Source organism: Eulemur rufifrons, chromosome 1 (assembly GCF_041146395.1).
Source record: "Eulemur rufifrons isolate Redbay chromosome 1, OSU_ERuf_1, whole genome shotgun sequence".
NCBI classification, from domain to species: Eukaryota; Metazoa; Chordata; class Mammalia; order Primates; family Lemuridae; genus Eulemur; species Eulemur rufifrons.
This window is the reverse complement of record NC_090983.1, coordinates 48223152-48245548: the sequence shown is the minus strand read 5'-3', so window position 1 is coordinate 48245548 and position 22397 is coordinate 48223152. Positions and strand designations below refer to the sequence as shown.

The following is a 22397-nucleotide window of genomic DNA, read 5'->3' as shown; positions in this document are numbered from 1 at the left end:
GTATAAATCAGAAGACACATAATTAATGTTAGCCGAGAACTTCATACTGTGAGGAACAAATCATTAAGCCCTCATCTGACATATACATCTCAAGAATATTCCTAACAAATGTGAATTCAAGAAATAATGTAATGTATCTAGTTTATTATTATGCAACATGGCTCAGACAGACTTTTAAGAGAATTATTTAGTATTCAATAGTAGGAAGACAGGCACTCCTGCTGTTTTCCCAAATGTTGTGAGACCTAAAATACAAGTACACCTGGGTCACTCTAAGGTGCTAATTACTAAAGCTGTGCCTACTTCCTGCTGTGGCCATTTTTTTTAATGTGAACTCTAGAAGAATATTTTACAAAAGAATGAAGGTCAAATGAATTGTCTAATCGTTTACATCACCCTCTTCTCATCTCTCCACTTTAGAATCTATTTACTGGAATCACTTAGGCAATCACAACTGGATTTCATTAACTGAATAAAAGTAGTGGTTTCAAGGAAGGGTCTATGAGTCCCTGGGGGACCACTGAGAACTGTACATGGTCTGTGAGGTCAAAACTATTTTCATAATAATACCAAGACATTATCTGCCTCTTCACTGTGTTGCCATCTATGATGATGGTCCAAAAGTAACGGGGGTTAAAACTGCTATATCCTAAGCACAAATCAAACCACCAAACTGCATTGGTAGTCAATGCATTCTTTACTGCCACACTCTTGCAAAAGGAAAAAAAAAACAGTTTCACTTAAGAATGTCCTTGAAGAAGTAAAATATTAATTTTATTAAATCTCATCCCTTGAGTATAGGCCTTTATCATAATCTGAGTGACAAAATATATGCAGTTCATATATATAGCACTTCTGTTAAAGACAGATGTACAATGTGATGGTTTTCTCAAGGGAAAACACTTGTGATTATCTGAAAAGGCAACTAAAATACTCCTCCCTTTTCTTACTACATATCTGTCTGAGGCTAGATTTCCTTCATGTACTTCAATCAAAACAACCTATTGCAACAGATTTAATACAGAAGCAGACATGAGAATCCAGCTGTTTCCTATTAGGCCAGACATTAAACTTTACAAAATATATAAAACATGCCATTCTTCTCACTAAATTTCTTTGCTTGTAAAATAATAATTTTCATAAAAATATGACATTTATGTCAACATGTACTAGGTTTACTATTATATTGAAATAATTTAATAAATATTCTTTTACATTGTTTTAATTTCTATTATAGTAAATATAAATAGATACAACCCACATAAACAGAAGCTCTTTGGAGTCCTCAATAATTTTCAATAGTGTAAAGGCATCATGAGACCGAAGAATTTGAGAACTGTTGTAATAAAGAAAAGCGCTACTTTCCAGGCATTGGCCAATTGCCTAGACTCTAAAGAAATGAACAGGGAATTCCCAAGTTTAAAAAAGAAAAAATCATACCAGGGGTAATAAGAATTTCATAAAAACCATTTGGCATCTTTTAGGGAAACTATAGGAAAAAAGCTTCCTAAGAAAAGAAGGCAAAATGGTCTAAGGTGTTCTCTATATTTAGAAACTAAATTATAACAGAAAAATGAATCTGGCCAGATGCAGTGAAAAGCTTTTAGGAAATTAGCATCTTAGAAGAGAAACCTATTTATTGTACCAGATTTTTTGGATAATTATAGAAATGGAAGGCTTCTTCCACCTTTACCTTCCACTTTTTTTTTTTTTAATAGAATAAATGACTTTAGTCCTTGATGGAAAACAAATAAAAGAGTAGGAACTGAGAAATCTGACGAGCCAGTAACTTATCCATATTATAGAAACAGCATAAAAATCATTACTCTGATAGGACATTTGGTGTGCTAAGTTTTGCATGCTACCAGCCTGCTCATTGATATTATCTTAAATATTGTTGGGATATTTGTCTGGCTTGCTGGCCAAACTTGTACGTGAATGACCAAGTCAGTGCACAGGCTATGGAGTCAGACAGACACCTTGGATTTGAATCCCAGATCCAGCTTAGCATACCTTCCACTTTTATGCATGACTGAAGAATATAATGTAGGCAAAGACAGAGTTCTAGGTCTCTGCTCTCTCCTCCCCAGAGCTTCCAGAGCAATAAGTACTTCTCAAGTAAAATCACAACTTAGGGAAATAAACTCATAAAACTATTAAGTAAGTTTGCCTGAATATTAGCTTTAAAGAAAAAAATAATAATACAAATGTGAGGCCGGGCACGGTGGCTCACGCCTGTAATCCTAGCATTCTGGGAGGCCGAGGCGGGTGGATCACTCGAGGTCAGGAGTTCGAGACCAGCCTGAGCAAGAGCGAGACCCCGTCTCTACTAAAAATAGAAAGAAATTATCTGGCCAACTAAAACTATATATAGAAAAAATTGGCCGGGCATTGTGGCACATGCCTGTAGTCTCAGCTACTTGGGAGGCTGAGGCAGGAGGATCACTTGAGCCCAGGAGTTTGAGGTTGCTGTGAGCTAGGCTGATGCCACAGCACTCACTCTAGCCCGGGCAACACAGCGAGACTCTGTCTCAAAAAAAATAAATAAATAAAATAAAAATAAAAAAATAATACAAATGTGAAAATAATAACAGCCATCACTGTCTGTACTAATATAATGCACTGTATTTTATTTATCCTTCCACAGACAAGTAACACTTACTCCTACTTCAAACAAGTACCTTGTTACAGGTTACTTAGCCAGTAATGTCAAGGACAAAATAAAAATCAAAATCTCTTGAAAGTTAGTACTTACAATATACTAATGATGTACCAGTGGTAATAATTATCAATTTACCAGGCACCAATACTGTGACTGATCTTATCAGAAGGATGGCCACCTGACCTTGAGAAATAACAAAGTATAGCATTTTACAACAAAGTATACTACCTAATTAAATATTAAACTGGGCAGCATACACTGTACCTGGTAGACAACTTAAATAAAGGCTACTAGTAATCCACGAAGATTTCTTAAGAGGGATGAGACTTACGGGTTGAATAGTTTAAACAGAGGGAAAGAAGAGTGGTACAATGAGGTAAATATTATCATTCAGAATGAAGCAATACCATGGCCAAGTATTAGGAAAAAAATAATCCATGGAGAAAGAGTGAAAAGAATGACTTCAGAAGAGCAGAAATTTCACTGGGTGGGAATCAGAGATCTATAAATATTTCCTTTCTATCAATGTATTATAACTATTTAAATTGCTTCTACTTTTCCAAAATAAATTATTTTATAAACTTTTACATACCCTTCTTAATAGCTTTGTACTTCTCTTCATTCTCCATAAAATTAGGATCCATCTTGAAAACATCTTAAAAAAATAAATTAAAAGTGTTTATTTTCTATATTTACATTTGTTGGTGCCCTTCTTCCTGACCACCCCTTCCCCAATTTACTAAGAACATCTTCTGGATTATAGTCATCTTCCAAAGGGAGCATATGGGTGAACTGATCGTCTTCTTCCACTAAGTCAAGTCCTTCTAGGATAATAGGGTGGTCCTTGAATCCATCCTTCCGTACAGCAAACATTACTTCAATCATATATTGAACTCTTTTGTCAATTTCAGACTCATGCAGAATGTTTCGAAGGCGTTCAAATATAGCTAAACAGAAAGACAATGATAAAATCAGCAATAAATACTATAACACTCAAACAAAGGTTCAACATCAAACTAAGAATATACACTTACCATTGATTCCTCTCGGTGACACTTGTGTTAATTTGAGGCCACATTCCTTGAGAAAACCAATAGCTACTTCAACACTATCATCTGTTGGTCTTTCCAGGAGCAAAGTGAGCATCTCTAAGCATAAAACCTCATGTGCCTTAAGCAGAATACGGACATATGGAAAAGGGAAAATGCTTTTACAACATATTAACATATGTTGAAAATAATTTAAAAAAATTAGTAAATCTGGTTACAATGATTATATTGCACATATGAATGGAAAAATTTTATTTTGATACTCAAAATATGGGACACAATTTTTCTACACTTTCATTATGTATCTGTTAAGAATTTTCAGATGACTGTAAAAATCTTATTTACTATACAACTATTTGAGTTATTTCCAGAAGAAATATTCTTCTTAAACATTATGCACAGAAAGTGTCATAAACTGAAAATGTAAGTCAAAAAATCATATACTAATTTTTAATGAGATAATTATTTTCATAATCCCTATATGAGGAATAGTAATGATTCTTTTTATAGTACCCTTCTCCATGACCACAATTCTTTATATCCATTTCCCAACTTATTCTATCAGCAACTCTGTTAGCAAATAGTCCTTAATTTTATCACAAAATATCTTAACAGTTTCTGGTACACAAAAACGGTTTTAAATACTTGCTCCTTTTTCAAATTAAATCAAACTATTTATACTGGCCATGTTCAAAAATTGATACTAATAAACAATGCCAGGTAGAGTAGCAACAATATTTTACTGAGAAGCTTTGCTGTGAGAAGAAAATGAACTACGAAGAATGTTCAAAACATCAAACATGCCTTTCTAAAGGCAGACACTTATTTGAGATTGGGACGGAAATCTAAATTTCAACTCAGGAGAATATCCTCTTCACTTTGTGCACAGTATCAAAAATACATTCTGCATTTTTTTCCAAGGGGAGGTGGGGTATCAAATAGTCTTACATCAGTGATAAGAAAATACTGCTCTGTAACACAGCTGGGAAGATGCAAAATATTTACCATTTTGACTGTTTTATAGAAATGTCAAAAATTTCTAACTTAAGTGTAATATACATTTAAAAACGGAAACAAACATATCTCTGTTGTTATGGACATGTGAAATTAAGTTCCCATGGTCTTAAGTAGCAAGTTATCATTGTAATAATATGACTATTAATTAGGTTAAATTCTAAAAGATTTCTGAGAGTGAACACTGGACAGAATTTCATGTAGGCAAGAATTAAAATATTTAATGTTAGAAAAATAAGATTTAAGTATTACTTCAAAATCTTCCTCTTATATACCAATATTAAATTTAAAATGATAATATACACATGAAGGAAACCTTTGAGTATGAACAAGAACAGTTTTACTATTAATATTTTCAAGGTGAAACTGAAGCTAAATTAAAACCATGAAACAGCAGTTGAACAATATAAACACAAACTAAACAATAAAATGATAAAATTATGTGCCTTTAAAATACATGAAAATTATTTAAACTACTATATTTTATAAATTGATTCTAATGATATATGACTACACCTATGTAGCTGCAGGAAATAGAGGTTTTTGTAGAATACCAGTATTTACCAGGTTTTCATGAATACCAAGTACAGGGAAAGGAACAGAAGAGATATCAACTTTATTGCTTTACAAAAAGGATTAAATTACATTCTCTGAAGGAATAATTTGTATTCAAGTCACCATGTAAGGTATTAAGTTAGATCAATTTGACAAAATATCTAAGTGTTCTAATTCCTCTTTATGCTAAAGAATATTAAATACACTTATTATAGTTTTAAAACTAAAATATGATTCAAGATACTTATACCAAGGAATATAAATAAACAGAGAAGTATCACCTATATGACATCAAGCCTGTGGTCTAATGCAACTGAATGGGACCAAGTTTTAAAGATAATCACTTACCACATTTTGGTTAATAAGATGTGCTACAAATTTTGAAGCAGTCAGACAAAGTTGCTGAAAAGTAAAGGTGGAGAAAGATTTAATCTATAAACTAAAAGTAATTTTTATTTATCTGCAGAATCTATAGCCTACTAACATACTTTATTTAAAACATGTAACGCACAAGGTTAATTTTTATATAAGATGAAAATAATACACGTGAAAGAGTGCTACTTCTGCCTAAATTTATAATTCTATATTATAGCCACCATTTTTGTGGTTCATCATTAGTGGTCAGGGATATTTAGTAGAACAAAAAAGCTCTCATGAAGTCACAGTTTTTAAAACACATTCCTATGTAGAAATCAACATTGCTTATTCTTGTTGACACTGAATTCTGTTCCTATGTGTCAGTTTACTTACAAGCCACTCATATATACCTTATCATTTCTTCGATAGCCTTTTCGAAAATTAAGAATTAACCTCTTCAGGATTAATTCACCAATTTGGGGAAATTTTGAGTTGATAATTGCCACTAATGCTGCATAAACATGGGTGAAGATTGGAGAAGCACTCTGTGCTTGCAAAACAGATCTGGACAGCAGTCCTCTGTTTAAAAAAGAAGTAAAAAAAAAGAGTCAATAATAATCAGCAAATTAATTAGAAGAAACTCATTTAAAATCCAGTAGTATTACTCCTCTTAAATAATCATAAAAACTCAATCAGGACTAAATGGAAAGAGTTTGTGTTACTAATAAATAAAACTGCTTTTGAGAAAACAAAATTTGAATTTGTAATTCTGTAAAATAGAATAGGTTTTACTACAATTTTCTCTTCAAAATATTTTCTCTCTAAATAGAATTTCTCTTTTCCTAACCTGTTTGTTATACCTAATCATGAATTTGAGGGGTTTTTTAATATTAATGGAAATAATTTGTTTAACATTTTCAAAAAAGTGAAGAAACATCTACTTCAAAAATACAAAATTTAGCCAACATAAAGTTTCTACTATGGGTCCATCATCTATATAAAATTAATTCTGTGATAAAAGACAAACTGGGGTTGTTTACATCTTTAAGGCTAAATACTCCTATGAGAGATAAAGACACAATAAATGTACTACAAGATTAATGCTAAAATGACAAGAAATAAAAGGTGCCTATTTTTAAATCATTTTGAAATGGTCGTGTTTCTATATGCATTTGATAAGGAAGAGAAAGATACAAAGTAGGCTAACTGAAGTTCTTTTTAGCAATGGAACGACAAATAATTATTAGACTGTCAAAAGTCAGGAAAAAAATGCCTTAACATTAACACATTGACTGCCACACTACCAGACAAAAATTTTCCTTGGGGCCACAGTGTTTTATTACAAAAACAGAACAAAAACTCTGAAAATAATTTCTACTGTAACGAAAAATTTGTTATTTTTTAATGTTTTCTGTACGTGAGTTATATGCAACTTGAAAAACAGTTCACACAAGGTGAAGAGATGTATGAGTTACATATGCTTCACAAGGCCCCAGGCTAAAAACTAGCGTGAGTTAAATACAACTCACATAGCAGTTAATATGTTTAATAGTTACCAGGTTTAAGTATGACAATTGAATCACTAGAGTAGAAAATGATAAAAAAAAGAACTCAGTTTATAAATTATTATTTTAAGCGATCCATATAACTTCTCTAAGTCTGCTTTTTCCCTAAGTAACATGGAGACATCTCTGCGTATCTTTGAGGATAATGGCTACCTCTTGGACAACTTTCTGTACCTTTGTACTTACTTTATATCCCAATTTTTTAAAAAGATGGATTAAGGTCATATGAAATGACATGAGAAAATAGACTTCAAATTCTAAAGTAATAAACAGAATACAGAATATTTCTATTTTCTGACCCCTGTAAATATCACCAGTAGCTTAAAACCACACAAAATACAATAAATGATTCCCTCTTGCTTTTCTAAAATGTATTGCGCATCTTTTCCATTTCTCTCACATTCTCACTTTGCTTTCATTAGAAATTAAATTGGAATAAAGGCCATGTATAACAAGACCAAAGCTAACATTATATTCAAGAGTGAAAAGTTGAAAACTTTCCTTTAAGATCTGGAACAAGACAAAGAAGTCCATTTTTACCACTTTTATTCAACATAGTACCAAAAGGTCTGACCAGAGCAATTAGGCAAGAGAAAGAAATAAAAGGCATCCAAATTGGAAAGAGAGAAATCTGTTTGCAGTCAACTTGATCTTATATATAGAAACCCTAAAGACTCTAACACAAAACTGTTAGAACTAATAAGTAAATTCAGTAAAGTTACAGGATACAAAATCAACATAAAAAATCAGTAGTGTTTCTATATACTAACAATGAACTATCTGAAAAAGGAATCAAGAAAACAATCCATTTACAATAGCTAACAAAAAAAAATACTCAGAAATAAATTTAACCATAGAGGTGAAAGATTATGTATATTCAATACTATTACTTATTGATAAAATAGAAAAAACAATCCTAAAATTCATATGGAACCACAAAAGATGCCAAATAGCCAAAGCAATCTTGAACAAAAAGAACAAAGCCAGAGGATCATACTACCTGATTTTGAAATCTAATACAAAGCAATAGTAATCAAAACAGAATGGTACTAGCATAAAAACAGATATATAGACCAATAGAAAACAGAATAGAGAGCCCAGAAATAAATCCATGCACTTAGTCAATTGATTTTTTGACAAAGGTGCCAAGAACACACAAAAGGAAAAGATAGTCTCTTCAATAAATGCTGCCAGGAAAACTGGATATATATCCACATGCAGAAGAATGAAAATAGACCTTCATTTCACACCACATACAAACATCAATTCAAAATGGATTAAAGACTTAAACATAAGACCTGGAAACTGTAAAGCTAATAGAAGAAAACATAGGGGGAAGGCTCCACGACATTGGTCTCAGCAATGATTTTTTGGATAAGACCCCTAAAGCACAGACAACAAAAGTAAAAATAGACAAATGGGATCGCATTAAACTAAAAGGCTTCTGCACGGCAAAGGAAACAACAGAGTGAAGAGACAACCTACAGAATGGAAGAAAATATTTGCAAACCATACATCTAACAAGGGGTAATATCTAAAATATATAAGGAACTCAACAACAGTAAGAAAACAAATAACCTGATTTAAAAAATGTGCAAAGGAACTGAACAGACATTTCTCAAAAAAAGATGTACCAATGGGCAGTAGGTATATGAAAAAATGCTCACTATCACCAATCATCAGGTAAATACAAATTAAAACCACAGTTAGATATCATCTCACACCTGTTAGAATGGCTGTTATAAAAAAGGTGAACAATAGCAATTGTTGCCAAAGATGTACGGAAAAGGGAGCCCTTGTATACTGTTGGTAGAAATGTAAATTAGTACAGCCATTATGGAAAATAGTATGGAAGCTCCTCAGAAAAGTAAAAATAACTACCATGTGATCCAGCAATCCCACTACTGGGTGTATATCCAAAGGAAATGAAATGAGTATGCCAAAGAGATATCTGCACTCCCCCATTCATTGCTGCATTATTCACAAGAGCCAACATATGGAAAGAACCTAAGTGAATGCTGACGGATAAATAGATAAAGAAAATGTATATATACACAATGGAATACTAGTCAGCCTTAAGGAAAAAGGAAATTTGCAACATGGGTGAACCTGGATAACATTATGTTAAGTGAAACAGGTCAGACACAGAAAGAAAACTATTTCATGATCTCGCCAATATGTAGAATCTAAAAAAAATCAAACTCATAGAAACAGTGTAAAATGGTGGTTTCCAGAGGCTGGGGAGTGAGGAAATTGAGGAGATGAGCTCGTTAATGGACACAAAATTTTAGTTACGACAGGAGGAATAAATTCTAGAGATTTACTGTATAGTATGTTGACTATAGTTATTAATAGTAATATATTGCACACTTGAAAACTGATAAAAGAATAGATTTTAAGTGTTCTCACCACAAAAACATGATAGGTTTTTGAGACAACACTTATGTTAAATAGCTTAATTATCCATTCCAGAATGTATACATATATCAAAACATCATGTTATACAACACAAATATATACAATTTTTACTTGTCAATTAAAAAAAGAAAGGAAAAAAATTAAATTAGTTTGAGGTCGTATATTTTAATATTCATTATTCCTCATGGGTTTAAATTATTGGAGGCATGAAGTAGACAAATGTCTGTGCAAAAATCATTATGTAAATCAAAGTTTCTCAAAAAGCAAAAACTCCAGACAACTTCTAACAGAGAGATACAAGTTATTTCTTCATAGCCTACATTTTTATAAGAAGTGAATTTTAAATAAATATTCTCAACTATCTTTAAAATAAAGTGTCACAAAAAAATCAATGATTATTGCTCATGCACATATTATGTTCCTTTGAAAAAATTACTCAGAAATACTACAAACAAAATAGCTGACACTTACCTTCCTCTAACTATATTTTCTTGAAGAAGCTCTTGAATAATAATATTTATATTGGAAATGTTGACTTTGTTGATAAGACCATTGATTGACTTCTTTAGGGCCTCCCAGCTCATTCTCTGGTATGCTAAGCTAAAAAGAATTGATTTCAATAAATATTAAAACTTTGTCAGCAATTATAACAAGAGGCTATATAAGACCATAAAAATTACTCTGTGTTCCTTTAGTTTCAACATTATTTTTGCAAAATTACCCCAAAGTCCAGTAAACTATATGATGTCTATAGGAATAAGCAGATCATATCCAAAACCATATTTGATTTTCTGTACATATATTACTTAAGTACAGACCACTTCCCTTTAGTAAAACAATAAGATTATGTAAGGATAAGTAAGGATAATGTTTTGTTCTTATGTCAATGTATGTTTATTAGTCATTCAATACATGCTTATTTTACATTATAATGCTTCATTTAAACTTGTCTTTAAAGAAAAGCTTTTAAAATAAATGCAATTTTAAAAAATTTTGATTATGAAATACCCAAATAGAAACCACAAAAAAGAAATTTTATTATGTTCCTTCTCATAAAAGCATGACAGAAACAAAATTAATGTTTTAAACCATAAAGAAATGGTAGTAACTACAGGAAAAAAGAAAGTCCAAAATACTAAGCATTTTAAAGACCATCTCTATGTTTATGTAACAGTCCTATAGCTATACCTACTGATATTATTTTTTACCTAATATTATATTTTGGGTAAATTAGCCTCAATGAGTTTCTTTAGGTTGAACTTGATAATGTCTAAGGTCTTTTAAAGCTCTACAATTCCATGGAGTTTAAACTGTTTTTCTGTGGAATCTGATTTTAGCCGCAGGAAGTCTTAATCTTTTTTCTTCCACACACCTCTCTGGAAGTTTAGTGAAGCCAATAGACTTCTTGAAATAATGTATACAATACACAGGATTATCAAGTATATCAATCATATTGAAATACAGTTTTTAAAACATGAAAAGAACAAAAGTTTCATGTAGTATTCTATGTGCTTAACACATTAAATAACAAGAAGTGGCAGTAGGCCTAATAACTACTCTAATTTCAAAGCAGCATGGCCATAAACAATATTATGAGATATTCGTAACAGACTGTTAATACTATGATACGTTACCTATATTCTTAATAAAAAAATAATGCTAAATCTTAGAGAATAGTAAAAATAAAGATTCATTTTTTTCCCCATACACGTTCATGGATTGACTGCCTGAATTCTATCCATGGACCTCTTGAAGGTCTGTAGGTTAAGAATTCCTGTTCTGGTGTGGTATAACAAGGAAGGGTGGTGAGAGCAGTCTCTGATGGGGAAGAATACTGTATCATTAACATAGTTTAGAATTACCAACAGACAGTGAGGATAAAAAGCACACTAACTTGTAGTTAATTTTATTATTGTCTCGAAATTCCCTATAAATCATGCACCCCTTTACTTCCTGTACCCAAGGTAGACCATTCCACCATCCCCCAACTCCAATCCTTTGATATGTGACTATCTCTAGAAAAATATGATCTATTACTTAACAATTAGATTGATCAATAAGATGTTACTGATATATAATCACAACTTCTCCTATTAAACTGATCAAAAGACTATATCAAGTACAATTATACTTCCTAATTAGAGAACCTACAATTCACCTGATTATAGCAAAGACTATAGACTTCTGTTAAGAGATACCTACTTCTCCTTGTACCCTTCACAGCCTATGAACAGACCTCAGCTGTACACAAAATAATCTTCTGGTAATCTGCTTAAAGTTGCATATATTGCTGAGTCTCCCTGCTTGCTTAATTTATAAGGAAGCAAGACTTGGATTAACAAAATTTCTAGACTTTTACAATTAAAATTGCTTTGGACTGGTTTGGAGAAATTGAGTACTTCTCACTAATGCTGCCATTACTGCCTTCTGTAAGAGCAAAATACCTACACAATCATGAAGCTCCCGCAAACCACACAAGCCATCTCCAAATTCCTTCTCAACACAACATTCCAAATACCACTCCCAAGTGCTAGAATATGACACAGAAAGAGAAATTTAATTTTTAGTTTTAAATTTATGTCCTCTAATGCCTCTTTGTAGCTCTTAAATTTTTTTGTTTTAACTTATTTCAAATATTCAGTTTCTTTTATATAAATGACATTTCCACTTCTAGCTAATCCTTGAAACAAATTTAGATTTTATTTATATAAGGTTCTCAAGCACTTTTCAAGTTGCCATTAAAACACCCATGAAAAGATGTGGAAACACTTCTCCTTGGCTCACCTTGAATCTGTTTTTCTTGAAGTGCAGCTACCTTCTATCCCAATCCTTTTACTAATTAGCAGGCAACTGAGTAACCATTTCAATTTGGGACCATACTTTTCCTAGTTATCATCTCATTCCACTAGAGAAAACATCTTTAAAAATCTAGCTATACTTTCCTAAATAACTCCTCACCATCTCAATTATTTTGAAAAAGGAAGGGTGCTTTGAGTGTGACTGCTCATATATGAATTTTGTTTGTTTACCTCAGAGTAGCAAAAAAGTATAGTCTGAGATATTATGGTCTAAAGAAAAGGTGGAAAAAGAGAACATTGCCAACTTAGTTTTATAGATTAGTACAGAGGATGGCAAACTACACCCATGAGCCAAATGCAGCCTACTACCTGCTTTGTAAATAAAGCTTTACTGGAACACAGTCACATGCATTTGTTTACACATTACCTATGACAATTATCATGCTGCAACGCTGAAGTTGAGTAGCAGTAACAGAGACAGAATGATTCACAGCCTAAAATATTTACTATCTGGCCTTTTACAGAAAAAGTTTGCTGACTCCTGGTTTAATACAACTGAAAAGATCCATTTTAAACCTAAAACATCAATTGTACTGTTGGTTATCTATAAAAAATTGACACTATCAATGGACATTTATGCATGAGACAATGTAAGGAGCAATAGTTTGAAAATACTAAAAAAAAGGGTAAGTAATCTTTCCCTCAAACATTTTAATTCATTCATGCAAAAAAAAAAAAAAAAGGATAATGAGCTAATGTCAGGGTAAGTAGTACATAACACTCAAAGGAGCTTATGGAATTAAAGGAAAGAGGTCTCCAACTTGAGGTCTCTATCATTATGGATTACTGTAAAATCTCAACAGCAATGGTTAATTAGACCATAGTTGATTTGTTTTTCAATGTATATTTTGTAATGTCAACATGCCTGTTTTTATCTGTAATCTGTTCTTGCATCATCCTGAGCTTTGCAGGGGGAATGTATGCTCCACCAGTGCGAGTAAGGAGAGGATCCAGCTCATCTTTCTTCTTCTTCGCAGTAGGTTCATCCTGAGCAGAGGAATTCTGGGTTACTGACGATTCTGGGCTTCTTCTCCCAGGAGATGGAGATTTCCGGGACCTTTTCCGATCCGCATCTCTTTCTCTTTCTCTGCGTTTTTCTCGGTCCCTACTTCTGTAATATTAATTTTTTTTAAAGGAAAAAAGACAATATAAAATCCATTCTGACAACGAACTACACACCAAATGAGTGAGACCATACGTGGCCCCACAAATTCAGACTAGGAAAAGGGGTTTAGAATGGTAAGGAAGTGCTTCACAGAGAAAATATAACTTAGATTAGGTCTTGAAGGCTTGATAAGATTTAGAGTGAGGGGAAGGGGGGCAAGGGCAGAGAGAGGAAGGATAGCACTGTGCAACTAACAGAAAAGGGAATTAACTACTGAAAAACTAAGCAGGGGTGTTAAGACCAGAAGGAGTACAAGAATCAGAAAACAAAGAATCATGTATGACAGTATTTGGAAAGATGAGTTTGAGTCAGACTATGAAATTTTAAAAGACAAGCAACAGACTTTAAGGTTTTTATACTAGAGATGATGGGGAATCATAAAAGTTCCTGAGTGGGAGAATGACCTGAAAATAGTGTTTTAAGAAGACAAGTTGGCCTGTGGTATATATAATAAATTATATAAAGGAGAAACTAGAGTTTATCTCTAACAGTGACAATTTTAGGTATAAGACTATAATATAAAATATAGTATTTGAAACTATTTCTTGATAGAACTAGTATTTTTATTAGAAATTTCAGAATATGAGAAATCTCCTGGTTATTTGCAACAATGTGAAAAAAAAAAATTTCTAGCCACAGTAACTATTCCCTACTAACATAGGTGATTATCCTTTCTTAAGCTAACACTTTTTAAAATAATCAGAGTATCGTTCTTTGAAACCATCAGGAACTAACAGGAAAGAATAAGTCCTTGCTTTTTGCTGTCTTTCCCCAGAGAAAAGTTTGCCCACTTAGCTGTTTTTTACATATACAGCCTTGGAAACTCAGATCATTCTGTTCATGCTTTGTGCAATCATGAGTTATATGAATACAGTAAACAAGAGTTTCACATCATCACTAGGAAACTGTGGAACAGATTTTAGCTAAACCTAAAGGGTATGTCTGAGACGGTCTGTTTTCATAATAATACAACCTACACGGAGGGAGAAAAGCAGTCACCTTCCCAGGTAGCTACAGAGGAACAGTTTTGAAACTAAGGTATAAGATACTCAAGCGACAGCCAAGGAGGACAGACAGCCTGTATACACTAAGACAGAGTGAACAGAGGGGGAACAAAAGGCGGTTAAAATATAAACCCCAAGTAGTCACAAAGGCAGGTGCTCTAAATTCTCTGCACTGATTTTCAATTGAGTTGCTTCTTATTGTAAATATAGCATGTTCCAAGACAACAGCTACAGCAGGAATTTACTGACATTGGTTATGATTCTTCTGAGAAACAGCAAATATGACAGCTAGCTGGCTGATAAAATCATATCCTTACAATTATTGTTTGTGTTCAAGTGCAAAAGTTATAAAATATTCTTAGAGTCTGAATAGAAGCATTTTTGGACTGTTAGCCTTTATAGTCTACATAATACCTAGCCTGCCTACTTCATAGTGTGACCATGTGGATTACATGAGACTTACGTTCATACACTAGACCAAACATGTACAGTTATGCTAAAGTAGTACAGTCAGGGATTGTGGAAAAAACATGGGCTTTGTAGTTAGAACTGAGTTCAAATCCCAGCTTTAACATCTACAGTTAAAATTCACAATACTAACCGTGACTCCATGCTACCATCATGAGAATGTCCTCTTCTTGAATGCTCATAGTCTGACCTGCTATAATCAAAATAATCTCTATCCCGTGGAGATCTTTCTTGCTCTGCATATCTAACATATAAAATAAGAAAACCAAAGTTTTACATTGAAACAGCTATGGTATAAATACTTAGGAAAGTCATATATTGGTAATGCTATAGCTACTCTATGACTGAACAGCATCTTGTTTTTAACAAGCATCTCATCTTGCTAGCACTCATTTATTCAGTCAGGATTATAAAAGCTTTCAGCTTGTATACAGCAAAACTACTCCTAGAATTCACCAAACTTGTTCATCCTGATTCACACTGTCCTTAATAGGAGAATATCTGGATATCATATATTGTTGGCAAGAAAAAGGCTATCCTGTAAATGACTCCTTTTGCTTAGCTCATTTACCAAAACACCGAACTAATGAGAGACCAATGTCATCAGTCAGCCTCTTTAAGGGCCAGTTTAACTCCACTCCAAAAAACTTATTCATCAGCTGTTATTCCTGAAAATGCATTATTGGATAGCAGTGAGAATAGATTGAAATTACTAGCAAACAAGGACGGACAACACCAGATCTGTTATTTGAATCTTAAAATCAGAGAGCCCTAAGAAAAGTTAAATAAATATACATATAATAAATACATAGTGACATACTCCATATTTTATATATACATCTACAATTAAGTTATACACCCACACATATACCTGTGTATGTGTCTGTGTGTGTAGAGAAAAAGATACATATATATATATATATATATATATATTTAATGTAGAGAGTAGATAATTGGTGAAAGTAAGTAGGTAGTAAGTAGTCACAAACCAGGGCAATAAACTTGACATCCATAAAACAAAGGTTCTTAGAGATATTTAGCAGAGTAGACTAAGAAGAGAGTAAACAGGGAACGATGAAGAGATCAGATAACCAAAAGAAAGTTTAGAGGATGCTTCTCCCTTCATAAACTTTAATAGTCATAAAAAATTATTTTTATAGTCATTATTTTTAATAGACCATATTTTTAACGGTCTTTTAATGGTCCAAAGTGAAATAACTGTAGTCCTAATATAAATGCATGACACACATTAATGGTAACATTTTTGGATCGCTGATTTTAACATAATTATAAGATGATATAATCTATACAAAAATATTTTGAAAACTCTAAAGAGCTATGTAAATTTAATCAATAGCAATAACAGCAAAAGAAGTACTTCAAAATAATGCAATTTAAACTCAGTTTTCCATTTTATAAACTTTTATTCTATTAGTATTCCAGATATTAAAATTATTCTTTCACCTAAAAATTATGTAAAATCTAGAATTGTTTATGAGAAATTCCTAAAATAGTCATTCAATAATGATTCCTCCTGTAGCCCTCTCAAATAATACTGGTTATAAAACCATTAAAAAGAAGTTGTCCAACCTAAATTAGAAACAAAGAGCTAAATTATTATATAAACTTACCATAAAAAATCTAAATTGCATTCAAAACATATCAAATTATTTACCTGTCTTCTGGAGAGGAGGTCCTCTGATACGAATTATAGTTTTCCCTTCTGTCATGACCAGAAGAATGCTTTAAAGGGAAAAAAGGGGAAGGGAACATTTCAAAAATTATTTATATTAAAAACAATAGACAATGAATATATGTCGCAGAAAATTGAAGTATTAATACTTTAGAAATTATATCAAAATGTCTTTTAATCATAGGAATAATTCATGTTACCTAAACAGTATAAAACAAAACAGAATTTTCAGGCCAACCTAGATGGGCCTGTCTGTGGCAGATATCTGTTTTTGCTATGGATTTATGCTTAAATTTTTAGCCAAAAAAATTCAAGGTAGAAGAAAATAATTCTCAAATTTTTGATGACACTTAGTTCATTATTTTATTTCTATGTAAAAAGTTATAAATTTATAGAACAGTGTTTTTGTAATGGCCTCCTCCAGGTGAAAGACCAAGGCCAGAGGTTTTCTAACAAGAGGTCACTTTTATGGTTATGCTCAAGTCTTATAATACTGCACTTACCTCGTATCTCCTTTGGCTTATGAAAACCACAACTTTAGTACAGGTTACTAAATCTGGATAAAACAAATAGCTAGAAGAAACAGACTCTAACATATTTACAAAAATTCATTTTTATTTTCAACAAACATTATTTGAGTGTCTCATATGTACAATAATACTACATTAGGCTCTAGGAAATTGAAAAACATGACTTTTAAGACACAAGTGTGCCAAATCCTTTGAAAAACAACCAACATACAAATAAGTAACTTCATGTAACATGAGATTGATGAGACATGTAACATGAGACGGAGATATGAACCATCCAGTTTGAGAACACATCTTCATTTAAAAATCTAAATACACTGAATACACCAAAATACTTATCTTTGTATACAGGTAAACTTTTTATATAACTGGTCAACATTAATACTGACAAGCTTTTAAGAATTAAAATAATTTTAATTAACGTTACTGGAAAGAAAAAACAGTGTTTGTTAAAGTACCTTAATTTGGAAATCTAAGAAAAAATAAATCAAACAACGAGTAACTTGTTCTGCAAACTTACATGCTTGCCTCCTTAATGAGAAAAAGATGCATTTTAAAATAGAAAACTATTCTGAGTAGAAATGTAAATAAGATCCAACTTCCTCTGATTTTCTGACTGTCTAATTAACAACAGTTTGAGTTTAACATTATCACAAGTAAATTGCCAAACAGTCTCTTTAACTATTGAAATTTTTCAAATAGTATGCACTAACTAATCTATGTAGATGAATAGTATGTAATCAAAATTTATAATTTAAAGTAGCCACGGTTTGGCTGTTATTTTACATTAAATCCAACCATCTGAAAATTCTGTTTTTTTCCAGTCCCACCACTTAAAACATGGTATGTGGTAAAATATAAAAGGGCACACAACAAAAGTTCAGTTTCCTTCTCCCAATCAGCAGTCCTCTGCAGGAACAATCATTGTTTAAGACTCTTCTGTATGTATTTTTTTAGAAGTATGCCGGGCATATGCAAAATTTCTTTCTCTTTTTGTACATAAATAGAATCACATCAGACATAGCGGCTGCACCCTAATTTATTCAATTTATATATATTTATATGTATCTTATCATTCCACATTAGCACATAGAGATCATTCTGTTCTAATTAACCAATCCCCTACCATTGGACATGTAGATTGTTTTCAGTCTTTAATACCTTTACTTGTAAAAGCTACTTAAAAATGTAGGTTCGTTTGCTTTTAAGTGAATAAATATGTCTATAATATAATACAGAAATGGAATTGTGTATTAAAGAATGTGTATTTTTTAAATATGATAGCTATTGCCAAATTACCCTTAAGCCAATGTCCTGCCAATAGTGTACGAGTATGCATGTTGTCTTCCAATCTTGTGTTACACATATTTTGATCAAAACTACACTCAGAAAAAAATATTGCTTGTGGAAAAAAATCAGTTAGGGAGATTCCAGGGAGACAGTAGATTCAAAAATCACATGTCAATACAGTCTACCTTTCTGACACAGGCATTTAAAGATTTAGGAGACAAAAATCAGTATTCTTTTTTTTTTTTTTTGAGGCAGAGTCTCACCAGCTAGAGTGTGGTGACATCATCATAGCTCACTGCAACCTCAAACTCCTGGGCTCAAGCGATTCTCCTGCCTCAGCCTCCCATGTAGCTGGGACTATAGGCACGTGCCACCACGCCTGGCTAATTTTTCCAAAAAATCAGCATTCTTACCATTGTGACTTATAAAATGGTATTAATAAAAAATACAAATACTAAATTGATCATTAAAGATAACGATAAAATGTGACTAGATATTTTCAAGTTCCATTTCCCATATTTAGTTTTTTTTTTAACTCATTTGGTGACTTTGTTTTTTTGGGTATGTGTATATGCATGGTGTAAGATAAAGAAATAATTTTTCTCCAAAAAAAGAATAATCATTTATTGACTAGTCTACCCTTCTCCCATTGATTTGACTCTCTGTATCATATACTAAGGACTCATTGAATTTGTTTCTGGGCTTTATTCTGCTCAATTTGTCTATCTCTGACTGTTTGCTTTATAAATATTTCTTCTGTAAATGGCAATGTGTATTAATTTTTTTAAAGTATATTAGTAAGTTCCAAATAAAGATAAATCTCCTTTAGTTAAAAAATCCTGTTTTTAACATATATAAGAAAGTTTTAAAAATTATTTCACTTAGCAACACAATGAAGTAGAATTATTAAACATGCATGACATTATAGGTTTCCATAAAGCTTCACATCAATATTGTAAGCCATATAGAGCACAAGATTGACTAACTTCAATGGTAACATGAAACACAGTATTTACACTGATCATTTATTATAACACATAGTCCTTCCTGTGTAGACATTCTGAAGCATACAAAAGATATGAAAGACCCTCAAAGAGCTTATGCTCTTGTAAGAGAGAGATGGTTATCAAGATTTTCACAATTAAACATAACAGAGTATATGTTCTGGAGGTGGAGGGTGTTGTGGGGAAAGGAAGATAAGAGGAAGGGGGGCAGGGAAGGGAGAGGGGGGAAAAGAGTGGAGAGGAGAGGAGACAGAACAATAAAACTGCACTACCTACTTTTTCTTTTACAAGGCAAGGCAATTATTTTGATTACATTAGGGAGAAGACCTCAATTCTGTGCTAATGATTTTTAACACATCTCCGCAACATCTGTTGTGAACAAGAGGGAGAAACCAAAAATATTGAAGTCGTGAATCAGAAGGATTTCGTAAATATGATCAAGTAACAAATGACTGGCACACACAGTAAGTGCTAACAGGAAATCTTGAGTAGGGAACAATCATAGTGGCACAGAGTACTGAGGGATGACAGTGAAGGGGGACTTGACTTCGGCTTTGGTGGATGAATAAGTTAAAAGTCATTTGGGGGTATGGTCCAAGTATTAAGAAGCTAGATTTCCCTTATCATAGAGTTTAGATTATAAGTCAGTGCAATAGTTCAAAATAACATGGTAAAAATTACCTTTAAAAAAGTTCTAAATTGTTCATTAAGCAAAACAAATATGGTGATACCGTGCAGTCACTCGTAGTCTCTAACAACATAGAGAACAGTATTAGGAGACAAGAGGAACAGGAAGCCTGAGTCCAGTGGCTTTGAGGATCCACTAGGCTCAGAGAGGAAGTAAGTCTTCAAGAGGAAAGGAGAGGAGGGCTAGAAGAGGTAGGGAGCTTGCTTCTAGCTAGCTAAAGAAGCTGTAGTAAGGTTCAAGGGAAAAACAGGGATCCTCTGCTGAAGCCTTATGAATCTAACAGGTGAGTCCTCAGAACATTAAGGGAAGATCTGAGCTTCCCCTCAAGTAAGAGTGGGCCCCAACACAGATAGTGGACGTGTTGTAGCTAACAGAAAGGAGAGGAAGAGGCAGACTGAACAGAACTGGCCAGGAGGGCCAAGCAAGTAAGTGTGAAGAGCATGTTGACTAAAGTCACCCACTCCTGGGCTGGGGGGAGATCCCACAGAGGACCCATCAAGACCGCAACAGGGAAGCCTAGAGAAACAGAAGAGGATTCTGAGAAAGACTAAACATTTCTTTCTCAGTATAAAAGGCATCAGTCTAAAGACCTGAGCGCTCTCATCTAACTCGGCTCAGTCAAGATCCAATTCTGCACAAGAACTCCTTTCTCTTTTTGTCCCCGGCTCTTAACACAGAGTCTGCACCTATAGGGCCCTCAATAAAGTAACTGTTTAAATAACAACAAACCAATGAGTACAAATCCCAAAGAGGTAGATTTCACAACAAAATATGAGGGTATCTACGCCAGACAGAGCTAGCTTAGGAGACAGTGAGCCCCTTATGAATGGAGGTGCACAAGCAAAGGCTGGGGATCTACCCTAGCAAGGAGCCTGGAGACTGTCTCACACTTGACAGAGGTTGGAGAAGATGTCAACAGAGGATGGCTTTGTCTACAAGTCTATCAGTTCTGTTTAACAGAACTTAACACGCCAGGCCTTGTACCTACTGCCTACTGCCAAGGAGCTCATAGTCTACTGGTTCTCTCTAAAGAAGGGGGTTTATGGGCACAGCACTGGTGGAGAAAAGGAATGGAGGTGTGCCTATATGTATAAGCAAATAAAAATATACCTTCCCTTTTAATGACTGCGAGGCTCAAGAAGTGGTGCTAGGTTGTAAGTCCGTGCAGTTGAAAAGAAAAGGAAGCTGAATGGTTTGCTCTCCTTCCCAGTCTACTCACAGGCAAAGCAGTTTTGAAAGCAGATAGAATTACTGGTCCCTGTTACTTCTCTGCCCTCATATCCTACAACTTACCGCTTCTCATTACCTGTTCCAACCACTCTAGACCCTCTGCCTTTATATCTGCTTTTCCCTTTGCCTGGCACACTCTTCCGCCATATATCTGCATGGTTAAGTCTCTCGTCTCCTTCAAGTCTCTGCTCAAATGGTTACCTTTTCAATGGGCCCCACACTCTCCCTCAGTGCTACTGTCCTCCTCATCCTATCCTATTTCTTTTCTTCACAGCACAAAGCACTCTATATAACTTATTTATCAAGTTTATGATTTATTATCTGTACCCCCCTACTAGAATGTAAACTCTATGAGAACAAAGATTTCTCTTTTGTTCAAAGTTCTTAGAACAGTCACTGTAACAGAGTTAGAATTCAATATGTATTTGTTGAATAAATGAATGTGTACTGTCTAAAGTACAGCATAGAATAAAGAGCCCATTTACACATATGAGATATACAACAAGAGACTCACATCATTAAACAGACATGCAGGAATCTCCCCACACTGTATGTTATTTATTTTTCTTTTACATGTGTTCACTCACATGATTTGTGCAGGCACTGATATGGTACATGCAAATGTGTACACACACACATACATCCCCCGTATATTCTCTCAATTGCCTTCTTGCCCACTATTACTCCCATCTGGCCAGGTATCTACATTTGAAATTGTGTAAGTGATGTACGCACGATGCCATTCTACTGCCTGGTTCTAATGTCCTAATTCTATAAATGCATTTTTGTTTAAAGGATAAATAATTAACTATAAGTTTACATCCTCTATTGTAAGTTTCAAGCACTT

General features: G+C 33.3%; 1 protein-coding gene across 4 annotated transcripts in view; it reads right to left on the bottom strand.

The window, feature by feature from the left end:
* Positions 1-22397, bottom strand: part of CWC22 (CWC22 spliceosome associated protein homolog) — a 58495-nt gene that overhangs the window by 22051 nt on the left and 14047 nt on the right. For 3 of the 4 annotated variants that reach the window (XM_069470187.1, XM_069470213.1, XM_069470196.1), the window contains 9 exons: positions 16791-16858; positions 15249-15359; positions 13344-13589; positions 10092-10220; positions 6048-6216; positions 5629-5682; positions 3697-3832; positions 3403-3609; positions 3255-3317 (listed from right to left, as the gene is read on the bottom strand). In XM_069470187.1, coding sequence (XP_069326288.1) covers positions 3255-3317; positions 3403-3609; positions 3697-3832; positions 5629-5682; positions 6048-6216; positions 10092-10220; positions 13344-13589; positions 15249-15359; positions 16791-16858 — 1183 coding nt within the window. The remainder of the gene's footprint in view (positions 1-3254; positions 3318-3402; positions 3610-3696; positions 3833-5628; positions 5683-6047; positions 6217-10091; positions 10221-13343; positions 13590-15248; positions 15360-16790; positions 16859-22397) is intronic. The other variant, XM_069470204.1, reaches the window with a different exon arrangement.